We start from the raw sequence: 12,816 nt of genomic DNA, 5'->3' as shown, positions 1-12,816 counted from the left end.
GAGTCTCCTGGGTCTCTATGCGAGTCTATGCGCCTCTTCGTGAGTCCATGGGTCTCTGTGTGAGTATATGGATCTTTATGCGATTCTATGATGAAGCCAACCACCAGAGCAGCCCACATTCTCACTGGAGCCCCACGGTGCACGCTTTACCACCCGAGACTGCCAAACCCGGGAGTGGAGCTTGTGTAGCCTCCTAAAGCTGGAGCCACGGTTCCGCCACTGCTCGTGAGGGGTCTGAACATCCGCAGCCACGGGGAAGATCCACGCAAGGACCCCCCGCTTCCTCTCGCCCGTGGTTAGCCTGTCGCCTGATCAAACCCAAACCACGCGTCGCATCACACCGAGCCGCGGACGTAACGCGCCGTGGCACTTTTCAAACGATTCAATTACGTTTATCAGATGGGTGAATCACAGATGAAGTAGGTTGCCCTATAGATGAGAAACCCAGTTATTCTTAGGTTAGCCTCAATTTCCCAGGCGAAGGAACGTGCTAATGCGGTGACCACGCATCCCTGACAGGGCCCCCTTGCAGCGGAGAGGGGGAGGTGTTGCCGCTTCTCCTTGGCAATGACTTTTTACGTCAATGCGTACTCGCAACGCGGCGTAATTTGTAATTGTAATTACCGTGTCATTTTCACAATGATTCTTTCGGTAATTGGGTGTCAATAAAGGTATCATTCATCATTAAAGAATGTATAATTAGGCATCGGTTTGAACTGCGTGGTTGAAATGTTGGCAGCATTTTTGTTGTGAGGTTTTCTTTTAGATAAAAGCTCCGGCGATATTCCAGCGCCACGCAGCGCAGGCATTCGAACGATCCATAGCTGGGTTGGGCGGTGGACAATGGGAGTTCGAATCACGATCCGACGTGCAACGCCAATGCCAAGGGGGTCGTGCGGAAGTTCAAAGAGACGAGACTCGCAAGATAAAGTCTTCGAACCACCACGCGTGCGTGTGTGTGTGTAGTTTTGTTATGGGGTACGGTGGTGCAGCGCTTAGCGCACTGCGCTACGGACCCGGAGACCCAAGTTCGATTCCCACTCACGGCCAACACCAGTGACGATTGTCTGAACCGGCACTGGGCCTCCCCTAGGTCGATTCAGCTTCAAATGAGTACCTGGTGCGGTGTGTAAACATCGCTACTAGGGAGATAAAAGCGGTCGGGCGTGGTGCTGGCCACCCACCCCCTCGTGTGCCGTGCCGGCCTTCATAGGTGCTACTCGCTTACAGCGCTTGCTCCTACAGTCTATTAAGGCTACACGGGGGATATTTGTCTTTGTAGTTGTTTTACTTTTTTAGGGGAGTGGTGGCGCAGTGGTGGTCCGGCTGCACTATAAATCCGGCGAGTTTGATTCCTGCTCTCGACCAATAACCGTGGCAAATGATTTTGACCGGACCTGGGCCCTCCCATAGGTCGACTAACACGAGTACCCGGCTGTGGTGTCTAGACATCAGCACTCGGGATACAAAGGCGACTGGACATAGTGTTGGCCGCTCACGGCACTTTCCCCGACAGTCTATTAAAAGCTATATGGGGGATCTTTGTCTTTGTCGCTTTAGTCACATAGCTCACACCGCTGCCTAATTGTGGTTCTTAAATAATGGATGATGCCTTCATGGACACCCTGTTGTATATCACGTGTTGTGTAAGGTTTTATAGGGAAGACATAAGTTGAGTGGCCAAAATAATGATTTTAATTTGTTCTAATAACAGCGATGTTGCAATCCAACAGACGATCAAAGTGTTGTCAAAATTAAACACGTTTCTTTTTTCTCGTGATCGCGCATTCATTGGCAACGTTGCACAAGCACAAATAACAAAATCCCAACACGCGTGTCAGTTAGCACAGGAAAAAAGTACATGCATAAAAGGCGAGGAAGTAGCGGCAATTCCTGAAACGTCACGTGACGCATGTGACGCATGTGTTCCTGTCCAGGGCGGTGTCATTGACGAATGTCAAAGTTCCGTTGAAGGAATTCGGTTCTTCTGGCCTCACCAGTCGTGGTCACCTGGAGGAGATCGGGAAGTGCCTTAGAGAGTCACACCCCGCGCCTTGTATCCAGAACGAAAATTGCAAAAGCGAATTCCTCCGGCGCTGCTCTAAAAGTGCAATTTGCAGCCCTGCCACTGTAGGTTTTAGAGAGAGGTCATGCAGAGCTGGATTTCACCATCAAGATTATATAACAAGAACGTTTCACCGCGCAAACCAGCAGCATGGAACAGCGATGCATTCAAAAACGCATTAGACTCTTCACCGACATCAAAAATGTAGTTGTTTAAAAAAAATATGTATATATAAGTCGGAGAGAGAAAGTGTTTCATGAACATGTCCTCCTGGACGTGCCGTACATGACGCGTGACAATATTATTGCGTTACTAAAGTAGAGGGTAGTTCTAAATCGCGCTGTTGAATGTGTTGGGTATTTGTGATTCATTTAAGTGTCCGCTTCATGCGCCTAAAACAGCTGTAATTAGACCGCAGTGCTCTGTGAAAGGTTTACGGTCTACATTTTAAAGGGAATGTGCTTTTATTTTTTTTATATACTTTTATTTAAACGAAAGACCTTTAGAATAAAATTAAGCCCGCTTTTTTTTTGTAGAGCATGCTAAAGTTACGCCCAAGTAAGTGCTCCTGATAAACGGATTAAACGTCGCAGTCACAGGAAAATGGAGATGCTGTTTGTATTTTCAGCGGAACGATTCAACGGTTGTCGAGCACTGCATGGATAATGAATGTATGAATTGTGTAATATTTTGTCCGAGTGCTTTATATGTAGCCGAGGGATTAATGCTGCTATTTTCTTGTGCGTGAGACTCTTGAATAATTACCATTAAATATTTACAAAATACATTACAAGTATGCTAATAATCCTATGCTGCTCTCTGTAAATATCCAGATTGTGTGCTTACATGCAGTATAATTGACCGCTTCGCCCATTCAAATAAAAATATCTTGCCCACCCCTCATTATTAATGCTGCCTTGCAATGGAATATATATATTTAACAGGCTAACGTTTTGAGTAATGATCCTTCTTCAGAGCATATATAGGGATTTGGATGGAGTGCCCTTGCCAATAATATCTGATAACCTAGCAGCATTTAATTAACGAAGCTGACTTTGCTGATGAGAACCCGAAGATCAAAACCAGTCCAGAGTTTGCTTGCTTAACAAATGCTGCTGGATAATATAAATAAATATTCTGATTCTGAATATTGCTTCTGGAAAGACAGAGGCCAGTGGACTAAAAACATATTCTCATTCATATATGGAGATACGGAACCAGAGTTCTGCTTACGTCTGCTTCTTCAGAGCAGGCATTTTTCCTAAATCCCATTCTGTCCATTCAAAACTGTTGATACGTCAACTAAACCCACCCCCCCCCCCCCCCATAGTTTTCACAAGGCACCATCGCTGTCAATAATTCGGCCGATCTCTCTGCCACAGCTTCTGCTCTGAGGAAGCAGGCCACTGCCCGAAACATCATCCTACCCAGGCCCGGTGGTTTTCCCGTTGTAAGGCGGCGTTCCTAATGCGGGCGTGCGGTGCTCGATTCCGTTTCACGATAATGCCGGTCCCGACACGGCCAGCGCAGTCCGTTCATTTTCGGACTCGCCCGCGTTCACCGCGGCGGCCGTAGCTGTTGATGTGGAGCGGAGTCTGATTAACGTCTCTCCGCTTGAAGGTGGGCAGCGGCGATGGGGGGTTCTCAATGCCGAGTTTAAAATCTCAGGGTTTGTGCAAAAGTCGCACATTTCGTGATACGGGCAGAGCAGCTGGTCAGCAGGATGGACTCGATGCACCCCGTGTAGGCTTGTTCGCTGTATTCCATTCTTGTCAGATTGTGCTGCCGTAACTTTTGGCTTTTTTCTTCCTTTGCCCCCCCTCTTCCCCCCACCCCAACCCCCTCACGCACTCGCTAGTGGCCAGCCGACAGTCAAGCATGGCTCTAGACGATAACTTTTCCCATCAAAAGTAAATCCTTTTTTAGATTCAACATTCGGGAAACTGAATGTGACGTGTCTTAAATTACCGGGTGGGGAGTTGACGTTTCTTGATTTTTAAAAAAACTTGGTTTTTTTTACTATGATGCGCAGTGGCATAACTAGTCCAAGTAAAATCACACACTCTGGGTCTTTCCAAGTTCCACGGTCCAGATCCGGCCAAGCAAGGTATTAAAATGATGTTCTCAAAGGGTAAAGTTGCAGCCCTGCAGTGGCTTCCTCACACCGCTGCTGGTGGAAGGGCTTCCTTCCATTCGTGGGAGCTCTGTAATCGAGGCCTATGCCTCCATACTAAATGTTATAATGTTCCACTACCGTCATCCGTGTTTGTCAGCCACACACGGGAACTTGAAAAAGCCCATTTTCTAAACTTGAGACTTCAGTTATGCCATTGATAGACGAATGTTCTCATAAAGTCAACTTATGGTAAATGTAGCGGACTACCGTTATAAATTTAACACAAATGCAATCCTGAAATTGATCATGATGTAAAACACATAGGCATGATTATGAACACAAGGAAGGCTGTACACAGTACAGTGCTGTTCCCCTCCCGAGTACAGTGTGTTGCTTGAGTTTGCCCTCTGTGTTTGCTTCGCTCGCCAATCCACAAGCGCTGGAAACACGTTGCGTCTCAAATGCATTGAGCCCCTGCCACTGATGCCCCATCCACAGGTTAATTTGGCATCTGATAAAGTCACCTTTTTCAAATTGTACTAAACTCTATACGAGTGTTATTCATTTAGATTATCTGAAGAAAATAACTCCTCATTGCGGTATTTGGAAGTATTTTATAAGACGTGTGACTTCATGAGAGTTTTAACAAGGTCGAGAGGTCATCACAGCCCATGCTGTTGATTCTCCCAGACCTCTTTGAATCCAATATTTGACTTTAGGGGATTAATGCATTTATGTGTCATACATTTTATGAGTTGCTGTTTGTATATCCACATCGTTGGTTATCGTTTATCATTGTCATTTTTATTATTTCGCTTTTTAGATTATACTTTGAAATAGCAACTTGCAGTTATCAATTTTTGAGAGCCCGACCTGCGAGGGTTAACTTTTGATTGCCCCGTCCTGTGTCCCCACCCTGCCCACCACCGTTGCTTGCAGAGCACTCAATGACCAATGCAAGAGACACAAGCACAATGGATACTCTACCGCTAAATGGTAACCACGGCAAGAGCTACCACCTGAGCAGCAGGGACTTCCTGGGAGACCAGCGGGGGGGCCCCGGGCTGTCAGAGCCCCCTTACGACAACAAAACCCGTCTCTCCGAACTCCACCCGACAAACGGGCCCGTCTTCCTCTCAGACTCCGAGGGCGTACTCGAGAGCCGATCGGCGCAGGGATTTAGGCCTCTCGACCCCGACAGCGACTCGCGCAACGGACCCGCGTACCTAGCCGGCGGCGAGCGCGACGCCACCGCCAAACACCAGCTGGTGTACGTGGGGCGGCAGGACAACCAGTGGGAGAACCGCAATCCCCGGCACCAGCTGGTTTACGTGGGCAAGAGGGACAGCCTGCAGGGCGACCTCAAAGCCCAACTGGTGTACGTGGGACGGCAGGATGGCTTAACCGACGACGCGATGCCGCAGCTCGACCGCAGCCGGGTCGGCGGCGGCGGCAGCGGCGGCAGCGGCAGCAGCAGCGAGGACGACGCCATCGTCGCCGACGTGCCGACGCTCGCGCCGGCCCAGGGTGCGGCGGTGCCGGGGCTCGTCCAGGAAGGCTCGGGCGCTCCGCTGCTGCCCACGCGCACCCACTCGCTGCAGCCGCCCCACCGCCGGGCCGCGCGGCCGCCCGGCGGCCCCGACGCGCCCGTCACCTTCTTCCCGCTGCTGTCTCCGAAGCAAGTGGCCGAGCTGCAGTCGCCCACCCGGGACTCGCTGTACACCAGCATGCCCGACCTGCGGGAGCCCGGTCGCCCGGACTCGAGCGGGGCCGGCGGCGCGGAGCAGGAGCTCTTCTGCCAGTCGGTGCCGCGCGCCTCCTCCAAGCCCCAGCTGCACGCCTACTACCAGCCGAGTCGCGGCGGGAGCGAGGGGCGGGACCTACCCCGCGGCGACGCCGGCCCCCCGCCGCCGCCGCCGCCCGAGCTGAGCCGGGACGGCGGGGACGGCCGCGCGGGGCGCGGGAATCGGGAGAGCCGGGACGAGGTGGACTGCTGCGAGGGCTTTGCTCCGCCGGACGAGAGCAAAAAGAGCGAGGCGACCGAGGGAGACATCCGAGAAGGCAGCAGCACCCAGCTGGTCACCAGCCTATAACGGCCGCAGCCCCGCTGGGCGCCGCTGCACCGTGCGCTCGGAACGACTCCGACCGGGAAGCCACCTGCTCACGCCATCTGTACAAATCCCCCCATCTCGCTGTAAATGTGGTGTCGTGGACGGAACGTTAAATAAGCCTTGCTTTTAAGTTAACTGCTTTCATCGGTTAAAATTAAGACTCATACTAGTTCATACATTATATCGTCGTGTTTTAAAGACCTCAGAAGCAATTCAAGTTGTATTCTATGTATATAACTATCATCCTATGGCCTAAGTATTCACAAATACAGGGTACATGCAGTAGCTGCCCTGAAAATTATTGCTTTAATTTAAACCAGATGGATCTGGAGGCCTACCCTACATTGTGCTATTGGCATAATATTCTCACTTTGCATGATGTCAAAACAGTTTTTGAGAAGCCCCTCTGTACCACGGTGGTGGAAATCAATATCGTGTGACCAACCATGCCGCTTGCATCTGCACTTTTTCTGACGCTTTTCTGCCACGTGTTTGCTCCCAGGGACCCAGGCTGCACATTTCTGCTGATTCTCATTCACACGAAGTTTGTGACGCCGGTCAATTTAAAGCAAAAGTGTGTGGGGGGCGGAGCAACACAGCCTCTACTGATAGAAACCAAAAACAAACGTACATACAACAACAACAACAACAACATATTACAACAACAACAACTTCCCCTGTTCGTGGCACCTTGAAATTTCAGCAAGAGCCATCTCGGACCACACCACAAAAGAACTTCCACAATCCTCCTCCCAACAAATCCGGAACAAACGGCGCCCGGGGGGGGGGGGGGGTAACGCGTACAGACGCGTGCTGGAGAGCATCCACGGGAGAACAACGTTCATTGGTCGTGGCATTGGATGAATCCGTACGTGGTTTGTCAGGCGACAAGTGCGCAAAGCGGACCGAGGACGCGTCCTGAACTGTGAGAGAACGACACCACGGAACTGGAATTTTGTATCGTGCGAGAGACTTCCAACGGCCACTTGAAGCGGTATGAGGACGTATCGGGGCCCTGCAGTAGAAGAGGCCACTGTGTGATGCAGGGAGTTCCTTGACAGTATTATCTGCAATATTCTGTGGTTAGCACAGCCCGCGTGCAGCTAAACCCCACGACGTTTGATCCAGTAGATCTGTAAAAAAAAAACACAAAATAAAGACGTGTGTACTATATAACGCTGCCTAAACACAAAAAAAGGGAAGGTACACTCGCCCACTAGCTGAATTATGCTTTCATTTCAAGGGGGTAATCATAGAGAAAGAAGTATAACGTGAACAAGTGCTGTGATCACTTTCTTCTGTTCTTGTAGATAGGTACAGTGGGCTTCACGTGGAAGCGCCATGGCACTCGGCTTACCCGGAGTGACATTTTTACGCAGCCTCGCGACGGAAGGCAACGCAGCCCCGGTGTGTTCGTGACGCATCAATGCACGCCATCCCATGTACACACATTCCTTTGCAAGCATGCTCTTCCCAGCCCTCTCTCCTCGCCAGTCTCCTCGTGTGTCCCTGTGTGTCGGTGTATCTCTGTCTCGTGTCCATGACAGAGCCCATCCCCCCTTCGCCATCCGTCCGTCCGTCCCCCCCCCCCCACCTCAGGATTCATTCGACCCGAGTAAGCCGTCACCAAAACACGCGATATGTGTGCCGCCGTTCTTGTCACTTGTATTGACGGCCAGTGAAGGTCTATAGACATATCCATTGCAAATCATGCAAATTAATCCTTAAGTTTTTGAGCCTGGCTGATGTGGCTTCGATCTTATTTCACTATTTTTTTTTATTATGTGACTACTGCAGACATCTACCCGTAAGCAAACGGAAGTGCGAGGAATCATTCTGTAGTGTAGAATTATAAATACAAAAAAACGAATTCCGTAGATATACACTTCTTACCGTAGATTATTTGGTTGAAATGTCGCCGATGGGTTTTGCCGGCCGGCCTTGCGAGGTGTGAGCGCTAAATGGGGGGGGGGGGGGGGGGAGGGGGGGGGGAGTCCGATACCACGAGTCCCGGAGTCGAACCGGGACGAGTTCCAGAGACAATGGGATGGGCCCTGGAGATGAACCAGGATGAGTTCCGTAGACAATGGGATGGCTACCGGAGTCGAGCAGGATCAGTTCCGTAGACAAAGGGATGGTTACCGGAGTCGAGCAGGATGAGTTCCGCAGACAAAGGGATGGATACCGGAGTCGAGCAGGATGAGTTCCGCAGACAAAGGGATGGTTACCGGAGTCGAGCAGGATGAGTTCCGCAGACAAAGGGATGGTTACCGGAGTCGAACGGGACGAGTGAGCGAGTGGATCATGCCCTACACCGCGCCGCGTGCTGCTTCCGTAAGCATAGAGTAGTTCTCGCGAGTCTCGTTTAAGAGTCGCATTTCTTTAAATTATTACTCATTGATTTGAAAGGTACTTTTATGAGTACTACGATTAATCTGTGGCTAATATTTGTTGTACATGTTTAACAGTAGTCTGTGGCTAATAAATGTTACAGCTTTATAAACTGTAAATGCGAGTCGCGTTGTTTTTGTTATTGACGGAAAGCGTAAACAGCGCAGCCCTCTGCATTTGAAGGAGTCGGTTCCCCACCCACCCAGACTTCGAGAAGTAAAAATCACTCGACACTGCAAACAACTCGTAACATGTGCCAGTGACGCGTCTTGGAGTTTTCCTTCTGGATAAAAAAAATACTGTTTACTAATTGTCGGTGCTGCGATAGACAGAATAACATCAAAGTCCATCGAGGAGTTGAACTTCTACGCGTGGAGACGTGGGCACCGGAGAAGAGGGCACCGGAGAAGAGGGAAGAGAGAGGTTTGAAAGGGCAGAGATGAGAATGCCGAGATGGATGTTGGAAATTATCCCACGAAGACGACGCTGAATGAAGATGTTTGGAGCCTTGGCAGGTTACTAATATTAATATTCTACTGGAACTCTATAAAAAGGAGCTTTTTAGTTAATCGGATGCCTCCAGCACGAATGTAAAACAAATCTAATGCCCAAGAAGCGAGGGAGCGGCGTAGACTCGAGATGGTTTGGGCACGTGTCGCGAAGAGACGGGGGGAATGCAATGGGCAGTGCTCATCGGTAGAGACCGAGGGTGAGATGGGAGAATGCAGTTGAGTGAGACGCGAGTTACAGTGGCTGTGTGACTTGGGTAAGAGTCAGCCGTTATATGTCGCGGAAGCACAGACGGAGAACGGTGATGTCGAGGAGCTGTTTTTTCAGCCTAGGAGAAGAAACGGCTGTGAAGTTTTCGCAGTGCGTTCCAGCAGCTGCTGCTGCTGCTGGAACGCACTGCTGCTCAAGCTGCTGCTTTGTCGCGGTCACGTGGGACCGGTTTCAACTTCTCCGATTCTCATCTCCAAGGCAGCTTCCCTGCCCGCATTAGGGGCTGCACTGCAACATGGAACATCGTGGCGCCGTTGATGGACGCAGCACGGCCGAGTTGTACAAACATCACAGCCGCAGGGGCAAAGCTGTCGGTGCGCAGGCGGTGCAACTGCGCCGGCGCCCGAGGGCCGGAGGGGACCGGAGTCGAGATGCAATGCGGCAGGGAAATCGGGCGGATGGGGGGGGGGGGCAGTAGGGAGCTCCACAACCAGGGGTGGGGGGCACCACAGTCAGTGTCCGGTCACTCCAAGAACACCAAACACCGCAGACGTGTGCGAGGTGTGTGGCGATGTGTGATGTGGACGAGGTGTGTGACGATGTGTGATGTGGACGAGGTGTGTGACGATGTGTGATGTGGACGAGGTGTGTGACGATGTGTGATGTGGACGAGGTGTGTGACGATGTGTGATGTGGACGAGGTGTGTGACGATGTGTAATGTGGACGAAGTGTGTGACGATGTGTGATGTGGACGAGGTGTGTGACGATGTGTGATGTGGACGAGGTGTGTGACGATGTGTGATGTGGACGAGGTGTGTGACGATGTGTGTGCATACCAGGGGCACCTTCGACAGATCTCAAAGACCATGAAGGGGGCATGGCCGCTGTTGCCTTTTGGTGTGTGGGGACCACCGAGGAAGCGGGGGAGGAGGAGGTGGAGGGGGACGGCGGTGCTGGCCACGAGGAGGAGAGAATCTTCAGCTGCGCCACTTCCAATGCCCCGAGCCTCCTGCTCGCGTCTCTCACGCGCGCGGCTCACGTGATTCTGCGACGGACTGAACGCGCAATGCTTCAGGTCGAGGTTAACGGGAAGAATTGCAAATTAGATTTTACCCACGGGGATAATCTAGTTTACTGATAACTGGATCACGGCTGGCTGGAGTTATACGCCAGTTTTAAGAACACATCGATTTCACGTTAAGGAGACCGACCGCCTGCATTTGAAAAGCTCCGGACGTGCGGCTGCAATTGGAATCTCTCAGCACGACTTCACACAAAGTGCGAAACTCCTCCTCGACGTCTGCTTCGTCTCTCTCATCGTTTTGAATCGATGAGAGACGGAGCGCGTCTTCTTCCGCAGAGCGTGATGCGTTCACAATGCGGTGCGTCATGGACGAGATGATTTTGATGCTGTTAGGAGACTCTCTAAAAAGCCATTGCGGGGACCAAACTAAACTTAGAACCCTTGCCAAAGAAACGCCGCTCTGATCCATCAACAAGGGCTCTCGTTTGGGTTACGTAAACAAACGGCCACATGACCCCTAATTTAGACGTCTAAATATAGTTGAACAAAGGAGGAATTGTGACTTAATGATCGTGACATTTCGCCGATTGCTCAGCTCAGTAAGAGCCCTTGCTTAGAGCATTGTATATGTTTGTTTAGTTCCGCTTAGCTAATGTCGGTCTCCTGGGTCAGCCATTGCAGCTGTTCTGTGCCCAAGAGTGAGCTGCCACTGGTACACCCCGACTCCCAAACATCCGTTTAGGTGTTAATTGAAACGAAGCTTACGGAGAAAATAATGTCTACGTTTTCTCAATTTAGCTCACCTCAACAGCCCATTAATTAGGCCCCCGCCATTCACTTGATAACCCTGCCTCCCCCGCCTTGTAAATGGAGTTCCCTTTGCGGTGTTGGGTGAAGACGACAGCGGCCATGCGCCACTGCCTTTGACTGAAAGCGCCTGGGCTCCCCCGTAAGGGCCCCCGAGCGCACGGGAACGAGCCAGGCGTGTGGGGTGGGCGGGCCTGCGCAAGGTCCAGCGCCTTGGAAGGTGACGGTTCGGTGGATCGCATATCGATGTGCGAAACACTCAACACATTCATCATGAGTACTGCCCGCAAGAGGAATATATATAATAGGTGACGTGGGGCAATGGCCCGTTCTTCATAGCAGACCTCTCTGCTTTGGCAGAAAGGATCTCCCTGCGCTATTAAAAGGGGACATTGCCCAAAATGTTGCCGATTATACAATTTTATTACTTTTTAGGGCAATGTTATCAGCGAATGTGTCGAGTTGTTGTTATTTGTGCTTGTGCACCACGACCAGTGTGAAACTCCCAAACCGACCGGACTGCCTGGTGATTAGGCGATGGTAGTGCCAGATGCGTGTGAGTTTGTGAATCTGTCTGGCGTGAAACTCGAGAGTTGTTGTACCGCTTGTGTGGCGTGGGGTTTTCTCCAGGCACGACGCAAAACGCGCCTTCAAAGGGAATTGGCGAAACATTTTAATGGTCGATCCTCCTCCAAAAACGACCCGGTGAGGTTTTCACCGCAAAGCATTTCACATCATTATTATCACGATGAAATACTGGAGTACTGTGTACACACATATAGATCCAGAAAACTGAGAAGGCCAATATGATGTATGTGCTTTGTTTTCTCTGGGAAAACGTGAAATTTAATTACAGTGATCACTTTCCTTGCCCATGGTGGATTGGCTGTATAGGGTCACGGGTAAAGTCATTTGCTGGATGAGAGAAGTTGCTTTGGATTATAATCGGAAGGGGAAACGGCTCCCGTACGGTTTTCGCGGTTGTGCCGCTATACGGCTCTCTCAAGTGTTGCCGGGATGTGCCTGTGCGATGTTCGGCACGATGTCCGACGTTTTGCTTCGCGTGCTGGCAGCATGAAAACCAAAGGGATTCGTGTGTCCACGTGTAAGCGAATGCTTATGCTTCCTCGCAGATGCAAAACCACTTCATTTGAAAGGAACTGCTCAGTAAATGCGCGCAAACGTTGGGCCAACTTTGTTGGGCGTGTAGTTTGGAATAGTTGGACCAACGTTGACTAAACATTGGCCCAGCGTTCCATGTTTACTCGGTGGCCAAACATCCCAACTCAGGGCCCTCCACCTGCAAGGGAGTCTTGGAGACTCTGTGAGGCGACCTTGAGGAAATAAAGCACGTAGATGTTATTTCATTGCAATTCGTTTCACATTGTGAGGCAATGATAATGGAGCAAAGTAAAGCCGATGTGTTATCGGAAAATTTAAATAATCGAATGCTGAACCGATTATATTGGGTCGATTACTCATAGTCGGACATCATGAAAATAGTTGTGGGAAAAAAAATATCTCGCCTCTGTTTGCTGTTTCCGTTTGTGCCTCTGGATGGAAGGTTACGGGCGGGGCTTT

At 50.6% G+C, this 12,816-nt stretch overlaps 1 protein-coding gene across 14 annotated transcripts in view; it reads left to right on the top strand.

Moving 5' to 3' along the window:
• The window catches only part of LOC116951953 (adhesion G protein-coupled receptor L2-like), a 350,495-nt gene extending 341,693 nt beyond the window's left edge, over positions 1-8,802 (top strand). For 11 of the 14 annotated variants that reach the window (XM_032970875.2, XM_032970874.2, XM_032970862.2 and 8 more), the window contains one exon: positions 5,121-8,802. In XM_032970875.2, coding sequence (XP_032826766.1) covers positions 5,121-6,274 — 1,154 coding nt within the window. In that variant the 3' untranslated portion in view covers positions 6,275-8,802. Of the gene's footprint in view, positions 1-2,693; positions 2,737-3,923; positions 3,976-5,120 lie in introns of all 14 variants that reach the window. The other 3 variants (XM_032970869.2, XM_032970868.2, XM_032970871.2) reach the window with 2 other exon arrangements.
• The last annotated feature ends 4,014 nt before the right edge of the window (positions 8,803-12,816 follow it).

This window comes from Petromyzon marinus, chromosome 44 (assembly GCF_048934315.1).
Source record: "Petromyzon marinus isolate PM22_M1 ecotype Great Lakes invasive population chromosome 44, UKy_Petmar_22M1.pri1.0, whole genome shotgun sequence".
Taxonomy (NCBI): Eukaryota; Metazoa; Chordata; class Hyperoartia; order Petromyzontiformes; family Petromyzontidae; genus Petromyzon; species Petromyzon marinus.
The sequence above is the reverse complement of the archived record's forward strand: the minus strand, read 5'-3'. Positions and strand labels throughout refer to the sequence as shown.